At 44.2% G+C, this 20,853-nt stretch overlaps 1 protein-coding gene across 2 annotated transcripts; it reads left to right on the top strand.

Annotated features, from left to right (window-relative positions):
- The first annotated feature begins 4,252 nt into the window (after window positions 1-4,252).
- On the top strand, window positions 4,253-20,580 carry pdik1l (PDLIM1 interacting kinase 1 like). 2 transcript variants are annotated; one of them, XM_084080758.1, is made up of 4 exons: window positions 4,253-4,385; window positions 7,984-8,299; window positions 13,329-13,628; window positions 17,907-20,580. In XM_084080758.1, exons 2-4 carry the CDS (start codon window positions 7,997-7,999, stop codon window positions 18,345-18,347), a joined length of 1,044 nt encoding a protein of 347 aa, XP_083936884.1. In that variant the 5' UTR covers window positions 4,253-4,385; window positions 7,984-7,996; the 3' UTR covers window positions 18,348-20,580. The 2 variants fall into 2 exon arrangements, with proteins under 2 accessions (XP_083936884.1, XP_083936883.1); XM_084080757.1 differs by having other exon boundaries at window positions 4,288-4,370; window positions 7,990-8,299.
- Window positions 20,581-20,853: the final 273 nt, after the last annotated feature.

Raw genomic sequence — 20,853 nt, 5'->3', positions numbered from 1 at the left:
TGCTTCTAAACTCAGGAAATGGTTTTAGAGACAAAGCTTCCTCTTCCTGTCTGCTTTATTTCCTGCAGCATAAACAGCAGTGCTCTCTGCATTGTTAAATATTAAATATATACTTAGTATTTTATAAAATTACCTGGTCATTGTATTGAAATACTATGCATATATCAAATAATAGTGGGCTAATTAAATAAATAAAGAAATGGCAGATGCTTTGCTTGTTTGTTTATTCTTCTAATTTCAGGCGTGTGTGTAGCAGCATTCAATGTCTCAGCCAGTGAGCTGGCCTTCCAAGGCAAATGTATACTTATGCACATTGGTACCAGAAAATATATAAAAATAACACGTTACTAGTTCAATATGAATATAGTGAGTTATGAACACGTGACTATGTCTGTCTTTGTCAGCACAGTAGCAACAAGGAAGAACAAGACATAAACCCACACACACACACACACACATACACACCAAGCGCACATCAGACACAGAATATCCAGACAATATAATATATCACATCTCACTATTTGGAAGCAGCTTGTAGTGCTGCTGAAGCAGCTCTTTAAGCAGGCAGACTCTATTAGCTCAATGTCACTTTTAAGGAGGACTTAAAAGTGACATATGGCCTCAGCATTATTCTATTCACACAGCCTGTTTATGATCTGTGACACTGACGGTTATCTTTCCCCACAAGCAGCAGTGATAATGTTATGTTGGTCAGTCCACTAAGTTTGGTCCTAAATAAGATTTTCAAAACTAGCTGGTTTGCTGTGGAATTGAATGTGTACCTTCATGCTCTCTGGAGGATGAACTATAGTGAATTTGGAGATCCCATGACCTTTCCTCTGGTGTCACCATAAGCCACATTTTCCAGTTGCACATCAGATCTAAAGGTTGTGCTGTCTGAGAGCATTCATGATCCTCAGAGGATGAACCATACTGAATTTGACCTTTAGGGCCACGAGTCAAAATGTTCACTTCACGCAATACTGTACTCACACACTACTTATACTCTAAAAGCAGGACTGGGTTGTACCAGCTGCACATAAATACATTGCTAAGCTTGTGTGTAAAAAATAAAGTCTTAACTAATGATTTATTAAAGTGTTAGTGATGTTTAGATGTTACTAAGACATTTATAGTCAGACACTGGTGGTGGTGTGGTGAATCACTCATTGCAGCTTTAAAAGGATCCCTGGCTAATAAGTCAAATATGCCTTAATACATTATGATTGCCCTCTATAATTAACATTTTAAATGAAAAACACTTTAAATGTTTTAATGATTTTATAATGTAATCTTTTTCTCAAGGGGGACAATGCCCGTCGCAAGTTGATGATGTCATGTGTCCATGTGTGGTCCAGCCCTGTAGAATGTTATTAGTCTTAATAAAAACAACTTAATACTTCCTAAGGTTAATATGAACATCAAAACAATATTTTAAACACATTTTATCAGCACATGCATTCCATACATACAGTCCACAGGGCTGGACCACACACGGATGAATTACATCGTCAATTTTCGACGGGCATTGAGTAAAAGATTAACTATTTATGAAATACATTTTATATTTTAGTTATAGAGGGAAATTATAATGTATTAAGTTATTTAGTTATGAATTATTTTGCTTATTAGCCAGGGATCCTTTTAAGAGAGGGACAGGAAACAAGAAAGCATACTACACTACAGCCATAACCACAAAGAACAGAGGATCACTTGATATATGAATCAAACATGCACTATAGTGATGCTCATAAATCAACATCAGATGTCTACATTCTTACTGAAACAACACTCACAAAAGACAGGCTTGCACCCTAACCACTCTGCTATGAGGTCGCCTTATGTTTGGGCATCATGCTTTCACGCACGCACACACACACACACACACACACACACACACACACACACACACACACACACACACACACACACACACACACACACACACACACACACACACACACACACACACACCCACACACACCCTGACTTAGCACTAACTGCAGAATACAAAACCGGAAGTTTAACCTTTTTTTTTTCTTAATGAGGAACGCTTCACGAATTTGCAGTGTCATCCTTGCTAGCAGGGGCCATGCTAATTAATGTTACCCTCAATGTCATGAAAATTACAACATATTATGTTATCTTCACAAATCATTTTCATTTGGATGAAATGTGAGTCCTGTGTGTCACTGTGGTTCCAGTTACACATCAGGTTTCTCTAAATCTAAAGATAATATCAAAGTATTTTACGTCACTTCTGGACTTGCGTCACGACACCCATAGGGTGCTGCTGCACCCACTTTGAGAACCTCTGCTCTAACAGGCAGGACTGGGTTGTACCAGCTGCTCATACATACATCTCTTGGTTTTCTTGTATAAAGTCCTTGCTAACTTCTTAACTACTGGTTAGTTTAAAACCAGTGATTTAACAGAAATGGGTTGGAGCACTACAACTTAAGGAAAGTCTTAACTTAATTTATTAAAGCGTTAGTAATGTGTAGACGTTATAAGACATTAACAGTGGTGGTGTTGTGAATCACTCACTGCAGCTTTAAGAGAGGGACAGGAAACAAGAAAACACACAACACTACAGCCCTATAACCACAAAGAACAGAGAAGTTAAAATATGATACATGTCCTATAGAGATATACTCATAAATCCTCATATTTATACATTCTGACTGAAACAACAGCCTAACCACTCTGCTATGAGGACATGGTTTCACCAGATCAGAACCCAAGACGTTTGGTGCTGATCAGACCAGACAGCAGTTTGTGAGATTAGCTCAGGACACACAGACACACAGACACACAGACACACAGACCCTCTTCTAGACAGCTGCAAATAAACACAGTGAAAAATGCTCTTAGATTGGGGTCCCAGAGATTAAAATCTTATCAAATTGGGGATCTTAGAAATTTAAAAAAATATTGAGCGTAACTGCTGTAGGCATGTGTTAATCAGATATTATTGTGTCATCAATACATCATTTTGGGAACATTTAATTACAGTACTAGTATTGGGGAATCCAGGGAAGTCATAGAGGTTTAACAATAAACATACAGGCCTCAGGGAGAAGCAGGGAATATGTAGACAGTAGTCAACATACTGTCAGTGTTGTACCCTGACTGACTGACTGACTGACTGACCACAACCATTATTATTGATTTTATGAGATGCAGCTGTGTTGCTTACATAATGCTGTTTTTTTGTTTTGTTCTTTATTTACACAGGGTAGTAGCTGAGCACAAGTGCTCATGTTCAGCAACGCCCTGCACATAGAAACACACAGACAGACAGACAGACAGATTAAAACCTGGGAGCTGACTATAGTACAACCACAGTCTTATACTGTTGGCCACTAAGCAGCTCCACTGGAGCAGTTGGTGGTCCAGTGCCTTGCTCAAGGGCACTTCAGCGGTGTTGGGGAAGTGGTGAACATTCACTTCCCCCCCCCCAGATTTTTCCTGCCGGTCCGGGAATTCGAACCAGCAACCTTCCGGCATCGAGGGCGCTCCTCTAGCCTTTAGGCCACCACTGCTGTGTACTATAAGGTCCTTATGCAGCTGTGTTGCTTACATTCTATACTATAAGTACACAGCATTATTTACTCTTCTATTGAGACATTTAGACCCTAGTGTCGGGGAGGACAGCTACTAGTTGACTAGTAGTACTGCCTGTAGCTCATAGGTGCAATATCTCCCCATGGCCAAGCGATGATTGCACCTTTGCAATCTGATGCTTTTTTGTGTACTATTAGTTTTTGGGGAAAATGCTGCTAACTGTCCCAGAAGTGACTGTAAAACCCTGAAATATGACTGCTATTTGTCTGAAAAAGCTTACATTTAAACAGAGCTAAACCCTTGACAACATCATTTACATAACTTTCTAACAGCAAATGAACATTAGAGGGTTTGTATAAGCTCTGTTTACACAATGCTGTAGCCCCTCCTGTAATGACACACAGCAGACAGAGGGGGGCAGCATTTGACAAAAAAGAAAATCTCTGACTGTGACTTTACTAGAAATGTAACAGCGTGCGCGCGCGCGCTTCCCTTTGCAACGCAGCGGGCTCGCGCACGCACGCGTACCCGCGACCGCGTCCCGGTGGCGGCGTGCGCGCGCGCGCACCAGGAGGAGGCGTCTCTCACCTCCTCACAATATGTGTGTGTGTGTGTGTGTGTGTGTGTGTGTGTGTGTGTGTGTGTGTGTGTGTGTGTGTGTGTGTGTGTGTGTGTGTGTGTGTCACACTCACACAGTGGTGCCGTGCGGCGCTAATGGCCGCCATGCGGAGAGAGTGAGACACACTGAGAGACAGACACACACACACACACACACACACAGAGACACACATGAAGACAGACAGGTGAGAGACAGACAGGTGAGAGATATAAACAACAATAATAAAACAATAACAAATGATTCTATTGTTCTGTTAGCTTCTGATGCTAGCATGATGCTAACGCTGTGTGTGTGTGTGTGTGTGTGTGTGTGTGTGTGTGTGTGTGTGTGCGCGCGCGCGCGGAATGTGTTGTTGTTGTTGGCATGGCATGCGCGCACGTGCACGCACGTGCAGCATGCATGACAGAGAGGACAATAACACACACAGTGTGTACATAGTGTGTACATTGAATGATAGTGTTAGTGTAACTACAGTGTGTTTGTTATCTAACATTAATATGAATAGGACACTGCCTGTGACGTCACATAACGCTATCATTCGTAGGTACAACGGTGTGTACCTAATCAAAAAAAAGATCAGATCTACAAGATCACAACGCTATGCGTTGTGATCTTGTAGATCTGATCTTTTTAGTTGTTGTTGACAACCCTCCTGGGCTTGGTGATCGTAGCCAATCATCAGCCTAGATCCATCCTGTCAGTCACTAGTAATGTTTGTTGACACTTTAAACTGCTTCCTGATCACATGACCCAACCTGATCACATGACCCTGTCTATCTATTTATCTGTCTGTCTGTCTGTCTGTCTGTCTGTCTGTGTTTACAGAGTGATTGTTTACTGAATTGAATATTAGATCAATAAATGTCACGTGATGTGAGATAAACATTGTGAAATACTTTAGTGTTTCAGATAGATAGATAGATTCATAGATGGATAGATAGATAGATAGATAGATAGATAGATAGATTCATAAATGGATAGATAGATAGATAGATAGATAGATAGATTGATTCATAGATAGATGGATGGATAGATTGATTGATTGATTGATTGATTGATAGATAGCCAGCTGCACTGACTTATCACGTCGTAAGTGTCCTGTAATAATGTTTATATAAAAGCTTAGGTTAAGGCTTACGGTGCGTTTTAACAGCGGGCAACTCTCGGGCGACATCGTCCAAAATATAAAGAAAGTCTATGAGAGCCGGCAACTACTGGCGATCGGGCGAAGTGGGCGGGGGGGCGATGAAAGATGGATTTTCTTTATCTTTTTGGGCGATGTCGCCCGGCATCGCCCGAGAGTTGCCCGCTGTTAAAACGCACCGTGAAGGTTAAACTGCACACTAATCACTCCACAAAGCAGATAAACTGCTGCTTATTGATTGATTGATTGTAATATTTTATTAGGCATAAATGTAAAAACAGCACACGTACAGTTAATAACATTTTGACTAAAAGGTCCGTCCAAAAAAGTCCTGGCGGTCTTGTTTCCATTAAGGTCCTTGGTATTCAATTCATAGTTTATCTCCTAGCATGTTCTAGAGCATTGGTTCTCAAAGTGGGGTACTTGAGGGGGTTCCAGGGGGTCCCCAGCTAAATGATGGATAGAAACCAAATGGACCCTTATGGGTCTGTAACTCTGAGAGTGTACAAATGGAACCAAATGGACCCTTATGGGTCTGTAACTCTGAGAGTGTACAAATGGAACCAAATGGACCCTAACGGGTCCATTTGGTTCCATTTGTACACTCTCAGAGTTACATTAGCATTGATTTTACGATATAAATTGGGGTCCCAGAGATATAAATGCCATTAAATGGGGGTCCGTAGCCTCTAATAAATGTCAAAACTGGGGTCCTTGAAATTAAAATGGTTGAGAATCACTGCTAGAGCTGTAAAAACCTTCTCGTATGGGGGGTCCCTGGCATATCTTTTCAAATGGGGGTCCGTGGGCTAATAAGTGTCAATTTGGGGGTCCTTGACATGAAATAGTTTGAGAACCACTGCACTATAGGTTATGATAGAAGCTGGTTAACATGTTCTACAGGTTATGATAGAAGCTGGTTAACATGTTCTAGAGGTTATGATAGAAGCTGGTTAGCATGTTCTAGAGGTTATGATAGAAGCTGGTTAACATGTTCTACAGGTTATGATAGAAGCTGGTTAGCATGTTCTAGAGGTTATGATAGAAGCTGGTTAACATGTTCTACAGGTTATGATAGAAGCTGGTTAGCATGTTCTAGAGGTTATGATGTGACAATAAAGGTACAAACACAGAGTCAGTGTTTACTGTGGTTGAAGACCTGAAACATGAGGATCAGTGTGAGTTAGAGGAGATGATCTATTCTCATCCACAGCCTTATGATAACCGTCCAGAAGAGGGATTTTAGGATTCTAGGTTCTGCCCAATAGTTTTACTTTTATGAAAGATGTCTCATTTGAAAATATTTGGCAAGAGTTTTTTGAAAAAATAGCCAGTCTACGAGCTTGTAGATCGGCTATTTTTGAATAGCCACAAAATAAAATGAGGCTTTATTGTTTTTTTAAACTGTTCCTCGTTTTGCTGCGGACCCCTTGGGGAGTAATGGAGGAGGGGGCTTTGAGAACCATTGATTTAGACCATAAACAAACTTTATAAAGGTGTCAAACAGAAGAGGAAGCGCTGTGTGTGGCTTTAACTTCAGTAGAACAGGATCTACATAGCCCAGGGCTGATGCACACATTATTATACTGTTAGGCAGACAGCTCTTATCTTAGTATTTTTTACTTGTTTTCGTAAATGAATGCCGTACTTTACCATTCTATGTCACACAAAAGTAGCAAAAACAGCAGATCTACAAGCTCAAAACGAGTCACAGTGCGACGCGTTTTGACCTTGTAGATCTGCTGTTTTTGGATTGGAATCCAGATTATTTTTTATTTACTATTTTTGAATTGGAATCCTGAAAAGTATTATTATTATTTTTTTCAAATGCATTTAGTTATACTTATGTTAAGTTTATGAACTTAAATACAAATACATTGGACACTAAAAAAGACAATAGAATGTTAATACTAGTCATTAAGCTACTAATATAGACTGAAGTCATTAAAGCGGGTCATGTTTGCATGTTTAGAATCATAACAGCTGAGATCAATAATATATCACTATTCTGATATTAACCTGTGGGCCGCATTAAGTGGGCCGCCACTTGCCCACCCCTCTGACATAGACGTTCAGACTGTAGGGCAAAATACTGAGGTGAAAAAAGTTGTGCAAGGCAGTAGAGAAAACCAACTGGTTTGCACTCTTTGGTCTTCAACGTGGTCTGACAGTCAAGGTGGTTAGTCACACAAACGTTAGGTTTTTCTGCTTTTAACACATTGAGACCTGAAGCCGGTTCTACATGTCTCTTAAATCTCAACAGTTTTCTGAAAAACGTTTGTTTCTATATCAGTGGTGCTCAATCTTTTTCATGTCAAGGACCCCCAAAATGATATGTATTTGGCTGCGGACCCCCATCAAAATATTTTGTTCCAGGGACCCCCCCAGAAGCAAAGATTTGAGTTAAAAATGTTCGCTTTAAAAATATATATATTCAAAGATTTGCACACATTTTCACGATTTAAAAAAAATAGCAGATCTACAAGCTCATAGCGCGGCACCGAGTGCCGCGCTATGAGCTTGTATATCTGCTATTTTTGAATAGCCTAAAGTGTAAAATAATGCTTTTTTGCTCAAATCAAAAAATGACACAGTTCCAGGTCTTAATGGGTTAAAAACGTGTATCCTCCCCCCCCCTTCCTCCCCCCCCCAGAGAGAGGAAGAGGATGAGCCGGGTGGCGAGCGGCGTCCAGCAGCCCAAGTACGAGCTGGTCCAGGAGATCGGGCGGGGCAGCTACGGCGTGGTGTACGAGGCGCTGGTGAAGCGGAGCGGCGCCCGCGTGGCCGTCAAGAAGATCCGCTGCCACTCGCCCGAGAACGTGGAGCTGGCGCTGCGCGAGTTCTGGGCCCTGAGCAGCATCCAGAGCCAGCACCCCAACGTCATCCACCTGGAGGAGTGTGTTCTGCAGAGGGACGGCCTGGCCCAGAGGATGCACCACGGCTCCAACAGCTCCACGCTGTACCTAGAGGTAGTCCTATCCCTTATTGCTTATTTTAGAAATACAGTTTCTAAAATCTATGTAAAATACTATGAAAACAGGAAAACAAAAACAGAACAAACAACAACAAAAAAACAGCATCAAACTGAGGCAGGCTTCTCTGCTTCAACTTCACTTCATCTCCCAGCCTGTGATCTTAGCTTAGTCCTAAAAGAATATCCTATGGAAGTGATTTACAATTCTTAGTTGTGTAAACGTTTGTTCAGTGAGAGAGTGAGCTTGGTGCATCATGGCAGCAGAAACAGTCATGTCGTCTCATCTCGTTTTTTTCATTGACCCGACACAGCACGTGTTACAGCCCAATGTATACTCTGTCGTACGACGGGGTCGTGCGCCGAAAATAGCAGATCTACAAGCTCACACTGCGTCATGTCCGTGACGCGTTGTACGGCGAAGTATAACTCGAGCTTAAAGGACTCAGGAGCTGTTCTCACATTATTAACTACTAGCCTAACTAACCTAACTAACCTAACCCATACCCTGTAGGAAACATCAGCCACTGAGTCTGTTGTGACAAAAAAACATTGTGTTTTTCCTGCCATGGTTACATTTAGCTTTAAATACCTCTTGATGAATGTTAGTACTATTAAACGATACTTTCTGTTAACGATAAGACTTGGCGTCTTCTGGCCATGCGCGCACGCACGCACGCACACACGCACGCACGCACGCACACACACACACACACACACACACACACACACACGCGCTTCTCCCTCAAAATGTGTGTGTCGGCACAAACAGTACACACCCAAACACATCTTCAAGTTTCTATGTGGAATTTCAGACCACAAGACCATATGGTTTATCTACAGAGCTCTGTGGAACAGATGTTATTATCTGTCTTAATGTGTAATGGCTTCAGGAACCGTGTGTTTATCACACTAACCAACCAGAATGTTCTCTAGTTTATCACACTAACCAACCAGAATGTTCTCTAGTTTATCACACTAACCAACCAGAATGTTCTCTAGTTTATCACACTAACCAACCAGAATGTTCTCTAGTTTATCACACTAACCAACCAGAATGTTCTCTAGTTTATCACACTAACCAACCACAATGTTCTCTAGTTTATCACACTAACCAACCAGAATGTTCTCTAGTTTATCACACTAACCAACCAGAATGTTCTCTAGTTTATCACACTAACCAACCAGAATGTTCTCTAGTTTATCACACTAACCAACCAGAATGTCCTCTGTGTTTATCACACTAACCAACCAGAATGTTCTCTAGTTTATCACACTAACCTTCTTTTGCTCCTAATAAAATTGTTTTTAAGCTGTTTTGTAAAGCGACTTTGGGTACCGGAAAAGCGCTATATAAGTCTGATGTATTATTATTATTATTATTATTAACCAACCAGCCATGGGTTCTGCTTTGGTTGTGTTGTTGTTTTGAGCAGTTTTTCTCATAGTGGGGTCCAGGGACCCCCAGGGGTCCTACAGAGGGTTCCAGGGGGTCCCCAGCTACATGATTCATAGTTAGGTGCTTATTGTGCACAGCCAGTCTTTTGAGCAGGAGGACATGCACGTACATGCACGGACGTGGAGACTAAATAGTCAAGTTTAAACACTTTAGTCGATCACAACAAGCTTATAGATATAATATTTTTTTCGATTAAAAAAACACATCTTCTGTTCTGGGGGTCCATGGACCACAGCACAACTATCTGCTCAGACGAGGGTCTGCAGCCAAATATAAATTATCATTAATTTGGGTTCCTTGACATGATGGGGGACAGTGGGGGACAGTGTCCAGCCTACAGGCTATCCCAGTCCCCTCCTGGTGACACGTGGTCTTATTGTCCAACAGCTCGTTAAGCTTTCTGCCCAGTAGGCTCTGGACTCTTTCCCAGAACCTCTCTCTGTTCTCTCTCTCTCTCTCCTGTAACGTTCCAGTGCTCGCTCGCTCACTGTGCTGCTAACAGAACAAACTAAAGGTCTCAGGTTTCAACTCTGTTACTTTTCAGGAGTGTAATTGTAAAGCATGTAAAGTATCAGATCCTCTGGTTAGTGAGTCAGTAGGATACAGCAGCAGTGACAACATAACACACTAATGTGTGAGAGGAGGAATTAACTGGCAGAACGACTACATTGGGGCAAAAAAGGGGGTTAACCCATTAAGACCTGGAACTGTGTCATTTTTTGATTTGAGCTATAAAGCATTACTTTACACTTTGGGCTATTCAAAAATAGCAGATATACAAGCTCATAGCGCGGTACTGTGCCGCGCTATGAGCTTGTAGATCTGCTATTTTTGAATAGCCAAAGACATCTAAAATGACAGAGATGCGTTCCCGGATTGAATGGGTTAAAGATGAATGAAGGTGTTTCTAGTGAGTTCTTTAAAGATTAAATGATGAAAATGAAAATATACATATAACAGTGTTCCACTAAACAGGAGATTGATTATTTTTTATAATGAATCTATTAGTTAGATGAACTTATTTCACCCTGTCCTCCTCTCTCTCCTCTCTAGCTGGTAGAAACCTCTCTAAAAGGAGAGATCTCCTTCTCTCCGTGCTGTGCGTACTACCTGTGGTTAACCCTCTCCTCTCTCCTCTCTCTAGCTGGTAGAAACGTCTCTGAAAGGAGAGATCTCCTTCTCCCCGTGCTGTGCGTACTACCTGTGGTTAACCCTCTCCTCTCTCTCCTCTCTAGCTGGTAGAAACCTCTCTAAAAGGAGAGATCTCCTTCTCCCCGTGCTGTGCGTACTACCTGTGGTTAACCCTCTCCTCTCTCTCCTCTCTAGCTGGTAGAAACCTCTCTAAAAGGAGAGATCTCCTTCTCCTACCTGTGGTTAACCCTCTCCTCTCTCCTCTCTCCTCTAGCTGGTAGAAACCTCTCTAAAAGGAGAGATCTCCTTCTCCCCGTGCTGTGTGTACTACCTGTGGTTAACCCTCTCCTCTCTCCTCTCTCTCCTCTAGCTGGTAGAAACCTCTCTGAAAGGAGAGATCTCCTTCTCTCCGTGCTGTGCGTACTACCTGTGGTTAACCCTCTCCTCTCTCTCCTCTAGCTGGTAGAAACCTCTCTGAAAGGAGAGATCTCCTTCTCTCCGTGCTGTGCGTACTACCTGTGGTTAACCCTCTCCTCTCTCTCCTCTAGCTGGTAGAAACCTCTCTAAAAGGAGAGATCTCCTTCTCTCCGTGCTGTGCGTACTACCTGTGGTTAACCCTCTCCTCTCTCTCCTCTCTAGCTGGTAGAAACCTCTCTAAAAGGAGAGATCTCCTTCTCCCCGTGCTGTGCGTACTACCTGTGGTTAACCCTCTCCTCTCTCCTCTCTCCTCTAGCTGGTAGAAACCTCTCTGAAAGGAGAGATCTCCTTCTCCTACCTGTGGTTAACCCTCTCCTCTCTCCTCTCTCTAGCTGGTAGAAACCTCTCTGAAAGGAGAGATCTCCTTCTCCCCGTGCTGTGCGTACTACCTGTGGTTAACCCTCTCCTCTCTCCTCTAGCTGGTAGAAACCTCTCTGAAAGGAGAGATCTCCTTCTCTCCGTGCTGTGCGTACTACCTGTGGTTAACCCTCTCCTCTCCTCTCTAGCTGGTAGAAACCTCTCTGAAAGGAGAGATCTCCTTCTCCCCGTGCTGTGCGTACTACCTGTGGTTAACCCTCTCCTCTCCTCTCTAGCTGGTAGAAACCTCTCTGAAAGGAGAGATCTCCTTCTCCCCGTGCTGTGCGTACTACCTGTGGTTAACCCTCTCCTCTCTCCTCTCTCCTCTCTAGCTGGTAGAAACCTCTCTGAAAGGAGAGATCTCCTTCTCCCCGTGCTGTGCGTACTACCTGTGGTTAACCCTCTCCTCTCTCCTCTCTCCTCTCTAGCTGGTAGAAACCTCTCTGAAAGGAGAGATCTCCTTCTCTCCGTGCTGTGCGTACTACCTGTGGTTAACCCTCTCCTCTCTCCTCTAGCTGGTAGAAACCTCTCTGAAAGGAGAGATCTCCTTCTCTCCGTGCTGTGCGTACTACCTGTGGTTAACCCTCTCCTCTCTCCTCTAGCTGGTAGAAACCTCTCTGAAAGGAGAGATCTCCTTCTCTCCGTGCTGTGCGTACTACCTGTGGTTAACCCTCTCCTCTCCTCTCTCCTCTCTCTAGCTGGTAGAAACCTCTCTGAAAGGAGAGATCTCCTTCTCCCCGTGCTGTGCATACTACCTGTGGTTAACCCTCTCCTCTCTCCTCTAGCTGGTAGAAACCTCTCTGAAAGGAGAGATCTCCTTCTCCCCGTGCTGTGCGTACTACCTGTGGTTAACCCTCTCCTCTCTCCTCTAGCTGGTAGAAACCTCTCTGAAAGGAGAGATCTCCTTCTCCCCGTGCTGTGCGTACTACCTGTGGTTAACCCTCTCCTCTCTCCTCTAGCTGGTAGAAACCTCTCTGAAAGGAGAGATCTCCTTCTCTCCGTGCTGTGCGTACTACCTGTGGTTAACCCTCTCCTCTCTCCTCTCTCCTCTCTAGCTGGTAGAAACCTCTCTAAAAGGAGAGATCTCCTTTTCCCCGTGCTGTGCGTACTACCTGTGGTTAACCCTCTCCTCTCTCCTCTCTCTAGCTGGTAGAAACCTCTCTGAAAGGAGAGATCTCCTTCTCCCCGTGCTGTGCGTACTACCTGTGGTTAACCCTCTCCTCTCTCCTCTCTCTAGCTGGTAGAAACCTCTCTGAAAGGAGAGATCTCCTTTTCCCCGTGCTGTGCGTACTACCTGTGGTTAACCCTCTCCTCTCTCCTCTCTCTAGCTGGTAGAAACCTCTCTGAAAGGAGAGATCTCCTTCTCCCCGTGCTGTGCGTACTACCTGTGGTTAACCCTCTCCTCTCTCCTCTCTCTAGCTGGTAGAAACCTCTCTGAAAGGAGAGATCTCCTTCTCTCCGTGCTGTGCGTACTACCTGTGGTTAACCCTCTCCTCTCTCCTCTCTCCTCTCTAGCTGGTAGAAACCTCTCTAAAAGGAGAGATCTCCTTTTCCCCGTGCTGTGCGTACTACCTGTGGTTAACCCTCTCCTCTCCTCCTCTAGCTGGTAGAAACCTCTCTGAAAGGAGAGATCTCCTTCTCCCCGTGCTGTGCGTACTACCTGTGGTTCGTGATGGACTTCTGTGACGGAGGAGACATGAACGCGTACCTCCTGTCCAGGAAGCCCAGCAGGAGGACCAACACCTCCTTCATGCTGCAGCTGGGCAGCGCTCTGGCCTTCCTCCACCGCAACCAGATCATCCACCGGGACCTGAAGCCGGACAACATCCTCATCTCACAGGGACGGACCCCCCAGGGGTCCCCGGAGCCCACCCTCAAGGTGGCCGACTTCGGCCTGAGCAAGGTGGGCCGTCAGGACTGTAGATGTTCTGTTCATTTACTGTAGATTCACCTAATAATCACAACCACTCAGGGGCCCACATTAGAAATGACCCGGATGTACTTTAAACCAGTGGTTCTCAAACTTTTTCATGTCAAGGACCCCCAAATTGACACTTATTAGCCCGCGGACCCCCATTTGAGAAGATATGCCAGGGACCCCCATGAGAGAAGGTTTATACGGCTCTCTAGCAGTGATTCTCAACCATTTTAATGTCAAGGACCCCCAGTTTGACATGTATTTGCCATTTAATGGCATTTATACCTCTGGGACCCGAATTTATATTATAAAATCAATGTTAATTTAACTCTGAGAGTGTACAAATGGAACCAAATGGACCCTAACGGGTCCATTTGGTTCCATTTGTACACTCTCAGAGTTACAGACCCATAAGGGTCCATTTGGTTCCTATCCATCATTTAGCTGGGGACCCCCTGGAACCGCCTCAAGTACCCCTGGGGGTCCCCGTACCCCACCAATGCTTTAAACCGTCAGGGCCAGCAGAACGCATTAAGCACTTGCCCGGTGGGGCCAGTGAAAATAAAATGAAAACATTAACATCTAATAATTTCACATCATGTCCCTGTAGTACTGTAGTGTGTTCTGTTAACATTTCTGTTCAATTGTCTCAGTAATTACTAGGGGTGTCACGATACGCCTAATCCACGATTCGATTCGACTTTATTCGATATTAAGGTCACGATTCGATTCGATTTTCGATACGATATATATTTTTAAAACTTTATTTTTTTCAGCTTTGAGGGCTATATGATTATTCATTTAGGCTATTGTCTTGATTTGTAAAGAAAAACACATGTTTCTCAATAAGTCCCTTTTATTTGAATAATATCAAATGAGAATGAGAATAACAAAAAGGGTTTTATGCCCAAACAACAACTGTCATGTTCAGATTCTTCTTTAAGATGAGTTAACAACAACATTGTTGTGAAGCTCTATAACTAAATAAAATCTAAATACAAAGTTGAACATGTAAGAAAAAAGGATACAAAGACAACTGTTATTTGGCTACATGTTCTTAAACATCTTAAAGTATGTTCACATTGTTTGAACAGGTAAGAGCTTTAACAAACAAGAAATGTGAATAATAAGCTAAGCCAGGGGTCTTCAACAGGTTTTTGTTTTGTTTTTACCTTAACCCCATCCCTTTTCTGAGGTGAACTTTAGCCAAAAATAGCAGATCTACAAGCTCACAACGCCTCGCGCTGCGAGGCGTTGTGAGCTTGTAGATCGGCTATTTTTGGCCGAGAGGTATAGGTGTAGAGGGGAAAAAGAGAAGACGGAGCAACTATCAATGTGGAGCATAATCGAAACGGTAGCCGTTTTGTCAACAACGTGTCGGGTGCCTCATAATTCACTGGGAAGCCAAAATATTGTCAGACTTTGGACTTAAAGGAAGCGGGAGGGTTTTCCAATTCTTCCGTTTGTGTATCATCATTACCATCGCTGGCTTCAGCAGTGTCCATGGTGAAATGTAAAGTACAGACACAACGCTACAGCCGTCTCTCTCTCTGTCTCCTCCAAACTCCTCTGCCGTGTGTGTGACTTTGTCGTGTCGTCTTTTTTTTCCTCCCCCGTCGTAAGCACACATGCGCGATGCACGGAAAAACACAACAGCGGCTCGAGCATGGCTTCACCCGGACGTGCAATCGGATGTGCGCATGCGCAGGAGTTTTTCTTTTGTATTAACCCTTGAATACGGCTTTTGATTTCGATACACTGTATTGTACGTCATTTTCGGTTTGATTTTGATACGTATCGAGTATCGTGACACCCTTAGTAATTACAGTTAAAACATAGTTACATGTATATTAAGATCAAAGTCTGCTGTGGCTCTGCCCGGACCTCAGCGCACCTCGCTGTAAGCAGTTCACTGCTCGCTCGCTGTAAGCAGTTCACTGCTCACTCTCTCGCTCCCGCCATACGAGCACGTTCATGTACTCGAGCAGGACAGGCTCACAGAAGGGTCTTTTCCTGTCATCCTGGGACCTTATCATTCATCTTCAACATGTTTTTAAATCCACCAGTATCCGGTCAAACACCAGTTAAAAAGAGATGAGACGTAAAAGAGGGAGAGAAAGTTTCAACCACAATGGCGAGGCCGCTGGAATTGTCTTGCGTAAGACAGGTTCAAAGCATAAGACAGGTTCAAAGCATAAGACAGGTTAAAAGCATAAGACAGGTTAACACATTGTGTGCCAGAGGTTTATTAAAATAGGGTACATCTAGTGCCAGCATATCTTCCATCCACTTACGCTGATATGTTTCGTGCTGTAGAAGCCCCGACGCGGAAGTGCAGGTAAACAAAGCGTGCGTGCGAGACGGCGGAGGGTCCCGACTAACGCCTGGAACAATAATATTTCTAACACGATCCTCCATTGCAGAGTGATCGCCGATCGAAAACGGCTCACTTCCACCACGTTAAAAAGAAATGGCGATATTAAGCTTTTAGTCAAGGAGTTCTAGGGACTTCTACACTATCTCTGGGGGAGCGCCCCAGCCCGGGATCCAACTGGGAACCTTGTGGTTTCCAGTTCACTCTACCCCTGAGCCACTGTCGCCCGGCAGATAATCATCTGACTGATTATTAATTATAAGGAGGTGAGCCTACCTAAAGTAATGCCAGCTAGCATAAAAGCTAGAGATATAGCTATTCAATCATCTCCTCATCTCTATTAATAGGCTAACACAACTTTCTGAGGGTGAGTGAGACCCCAATGCAGGGCTAACAGTACAGTAGCCAATGCCTAACATATCTCTACCTCCTAACAATGACAGACAAGCAAAAAGTGCATAATAAATATGATAAAACATTACATATTCCCTCATTCAGAATGATTATCATCATACATTTTTTGATATATGTACGGTCAGGTTTAGGCCTGGCTCAGGGAGCCATGCATAGTCCACCATGGGAATTGTATTGGTTCTTTAATTATTTTATTTGTGCTTTTATTGTGTCAATTATATATTTTAATTGCACTGTAATCTTTTTAATTGTACTGTTTGACCCCAGGAAGAATAGTCATTGCTGAGGCAGTCACTAATGAGGATCTAAAATAAACCATAAACAATCATACAATCATTTATATTATGAACATTTGCTTTAGGCCTATATTAATGTATCTATCTATAGTTAGTTGTAGTAGTTATAAAAACAGTATTATTTACACATGATAGGCAGAAGAAGTGAGGTTTTGTGCTTGTTTATTTTAGGGGAAAGTAAGGGATAAAATTTGTTCATTTTCCTTTTTATGGGATCAATACTTGACAAATGTCCTGGGCCAGTGGTTATAATGGTGGGGCCAGTCAGAGGGCCAGTGGTTATAATGGTGGGGCCATCCAGAGGGCCAGTGGTTATAATGGTGGGGCCAGTCAGAGGGCCAGTGATCTTGAGAATTCACTGGCCCCGGAGGTCCTTAATGTCTAACCCTAGTATTTAACACTGTTACTGAACAAACACTCTATAGTAATGATTACTATCACAATATCCTAGGTGTTACGTTAATAACTGTGACCTATCTCCAGGCGTTACGTTAACAACTGTGACCTATCTCCAGGTGTTACGTTAACAACTGTGACCTATCTCCAGGTGTTACGTTAACAACCGTGACCTATCTCCAGGTGTTACGTTAACAACTGTGACCTATCTCCAGGTGTTACGTTAACAACTGTGACCTATCTCCAGGTGTTACGTTAACAACCGTGACCTATCTCCAGGTGTTACGTTAATAACTGTGACCTATCTCCAGGTGTTACGTTAACAACTGTGACCTATCTCCAGGTGTTACGTTAATAACTGTGACCTATCTCCAGGTGTTATGTTAATAACTGTGATCTCCAGGTTTTACATTAACAACTGTGACATATCTCCAGGTGTTACGTTAACAACCGTGACCTATCTCCAGGTGTTACGTTAACAACCGTGACCTATCTCCAGGTGTTACGTTAACAACTGTGACCTATCTCCAGGTGTTACGTAAATAACTGTGACCTATCTCCAGGTGTTATGTTAATAACTGTGATCTCCAGGTTTTACATTAACAACCGTGACCTATCTCCAGGCGTTACGTTAACAACCGTGACCTATCTCCAGGTGTTACGTTTACAACCGTGACCTATCTCCAGGTGTTACGTTAACAACTGTGACCTATCTCCAGGTGTTACGTTAACAACTGTGACCTATCTCCAGGTGTTACGTTAATAACCGTGACCTATCTCCAGGTGTGCTCCACGTCGGGCCTCAACCCGGGGGAACCGGCCAGCGTCAACAAGTGCTTCCTGTCGACGGCGTGCGGCACGGACTTCTACATGGCCCCCGAGGTGTGGGAGGGGCACTACACGGCCAAGGCGGACATCTTCGCCCTGGGCGTGATCATCTGGGCCATGGTGGAGCGCATCACCTTCGTGGACGTGGAGACGCAGAAGGAGCTGCTGGGCTCCTACGTGACGCAGGGCGACGAGATCGTTCCTCTGGGCGAGGCTCTGCTGGAGAACCCCAGGATGGAGCTCCTGATCCCTGTCAGGAAGAAGAGCATGACCGGCCCCATGAAGCAGCTGATCAGAGACATGCTGTCTGCCAACCCTCAGGAACGCCCTGACGCTGGGGGGGTGGAGCTCAGACTGGTCCGTATCGCCTGTAGGGAGCTGGACTGGGACACGTGATGACCCCCCCACCCCCTAAATACACACACACACACACACACATGTAGGGAGCTGGACTGGGACACGTGATGACCCCCCCTCCTAAATACACATATACACACACACACACATACATGTAGAGAGCTGGAGCTCAGACTGGTCCGTATCGCCTGTAGGGAGCTGGACTGGGACACGTGATGACCCCCCCCCCCCCTAAATACACATATACACACACACACACACACACACACACACACACACACACACACACACACACACACACACACACACACACACACACACACATGTAGGGAGCTGGAGCTCAGACTGGTCCGTATCGCCTGTAGGGAGCTGGACTGGGACACGTGATGGACACACCCCATATATACTACACACACACACACACACACACACACACACACACACACACACACACACACACACACACACACACACACACACACACACACACACACGCTTTATTTTCACTTCATCACGTATAAAGGGTAGAGCGTTATAACCTGACTCCTTCAAATGGAAGAAGCTTGTGACACACATTTAGTTTCACAGCCTGCTTCCATCTGAGACTCCTGAAGCAGAATCCTGCTTCCATCTGAGACTCCTGAAGCAGAATCCTGCTTCCATCTGAGACTCCTGAAGCAGAATCCTGCTTCCATCTGAGACTCCTGAAGCAGAATCCTGCTTCCATCTGAGACTCCTGAAGCAGAATCCTGCTTCCATCTGAGACTCCTGAAGCAGAATCCATGCCAGACGGCGTTTCAGTTTTTTCAAGCTACTTGGCAGGTGATTGGATGATCCCGCCCCTAGCAGCTGCTGATTGGTTCGTAGCACACAGCGACCGGGTAGCTCAACTCCCTGAGCGATCCCAGATGCAGGGTGTATTGTGAAACTCAATACCGCCCCCATCTGGCTGAGTCAGGTTAAGAGCTTTAATCAGGCCTAAATATTAGAGCCCAGCCCGACCCAAAGCCTGATGATTAAGTCATTGTGTCCAGACCCAAAGCCCACATGTTTCTAAAGCAGCTTCATTGCTGCAGTGTCTTGCTCAAGGACACTTCGACACTAACTAATATTAATATTAATATGAATATGGGTCATTGTTTTGTAGCATGATGTAAACATTGTCCTCCAGCCAGGCTGTCCATGAGCACATATACACTACATGTTTATATACATACATGTCATATATACATGCATAGTACAGCTCACACACACATACATACATACATACATACATACAGTACATGTCAGACATACATAAGACTGTGTCTGCCATGTGTTTCTATGGTAAAGAGACCCTGATGTGACATGATGTAGAGACTCTGCACCTCAGCTCTAAGGCCCTGTCACTGCTACTTCCTCTCAGGCTGATCACATGACAACTTCCAACCCCCCCCCCACCCCCCCCACACACACACACACCAGAAGAACCATGAAAACGGAAGACCCCGGTAATAAATGAGATAGGGCACGCCCCCCATGTGACTGGACACGCCCCCATGTCACAGTCACAAGTCGTTTGTCTACAAATAACATCCGTACAACCTTTTGGTCTCTTTGGTGCTATAATACGTCTATTTATTATTATAATACGTCTATTTATTATTTCACATGCAATACGAGACGAGACGTCCTGTGATCATAATTAATATCAGGTCATGGCCGTGTGGTTTAACTGGGCATCTATTTTCATGCCAACGTTGTCACAACAACACCAACCTGCAGAATCAGCATTAAGTCAGACTGCTGCGTTTATATGAAGCAATTTACAACTGATGATGCCTTATCAATGCTCAGGTGTTTAAATAACCCATTAAGACCTGGAACGCATCTGTGTCACTTTAGATTTCTTTGGCTATTCGACAGTAGCAGATATACAAGCTCATAGCACGGCACCGAGTGCCGCTGCACGAGAAAAAGGACTCTGCTTCCAAATTCTGCCGTTTTTCGCCGTTTTTTTTTCTCACGCCGTTTGGTGAACCCCCCAAGGTTGGTGCTCTGTGCTGCGCTGCTTTCATCCGCCAGATTGGGACATTCACGGCGAGTCGCAGCGTGTCTGTGTGTCAGGCTGTGAGGCAACACTCACACAATCACGTGCAGCATGCGTCCTCCTCTCCCCCTGCGCTTAATGGCTGTGCATGGGGGCCGACGCGTGCTTTAGCGTGACTGTGTGAGTGTGGCTTCAGGAAGTAAATTCCTAGCCTCAATCTCCAGGCTTTTATTTTTTAGTTTTGCTAAAAAATAAAAGCTTGGAAATTCCTGTCCCAGCTGTTGGTACGCTAAAGCGCCTCGCGTCGTCTGATGCACATCAGACGACGCGAGGCGCTTTTGCATACCAACAGCATTATTCATTGTGGGTGTGCATGCGCACCAGTTATGTGCACCCCTGGTTATTAATGCACATGACAGCTGATACAGTATGTACTCAGTCTGTTATTAATGTACATGACAGATGATACAGTATGTACTCAGTCTGTTATTAATGCACATGACAGCTGATACAGTA

Source organism: Gymnoscopelus microlampas (assembly GCF_963454915.1).
Source record: "Gymnoscopelus microlampas genome assembly, chromosome: 15".
In the NCBI taxonomy this organism is placed as follows: Eukaryota; Metazoa; Chordata; class Actinopteri; order Myctophiformes; family Myctophidae; genus Gymnoscopelus; species Gymnoscopelus microlampas.
The sequence above is the reverse complement of the archived record's forward strand: the minus strand, read 5'-3'. Positions and strand labels throughout refer to the sequence as shown.

Excerpts from the sequence above, each read along its gene's own strand:
- pdik1l (XM_084080757.1), top strand. Across the intron at positions 8,300-13,328 it reads GCTCCACGCTGTACCTAGAG|CTGGTAGAAACCTCTCTGAA; the intron begins GTAGTCCTATCC and ends CTCCTCCTCTAG. Across the intron at positions 13,629-17,906 it reads CCGACTTCGGCCTGAGCAAG|GTGTGCTCCACGTCGGGCCT; the intron begins GTGGGCCGTCAG and ends ACCTATCTCCAG.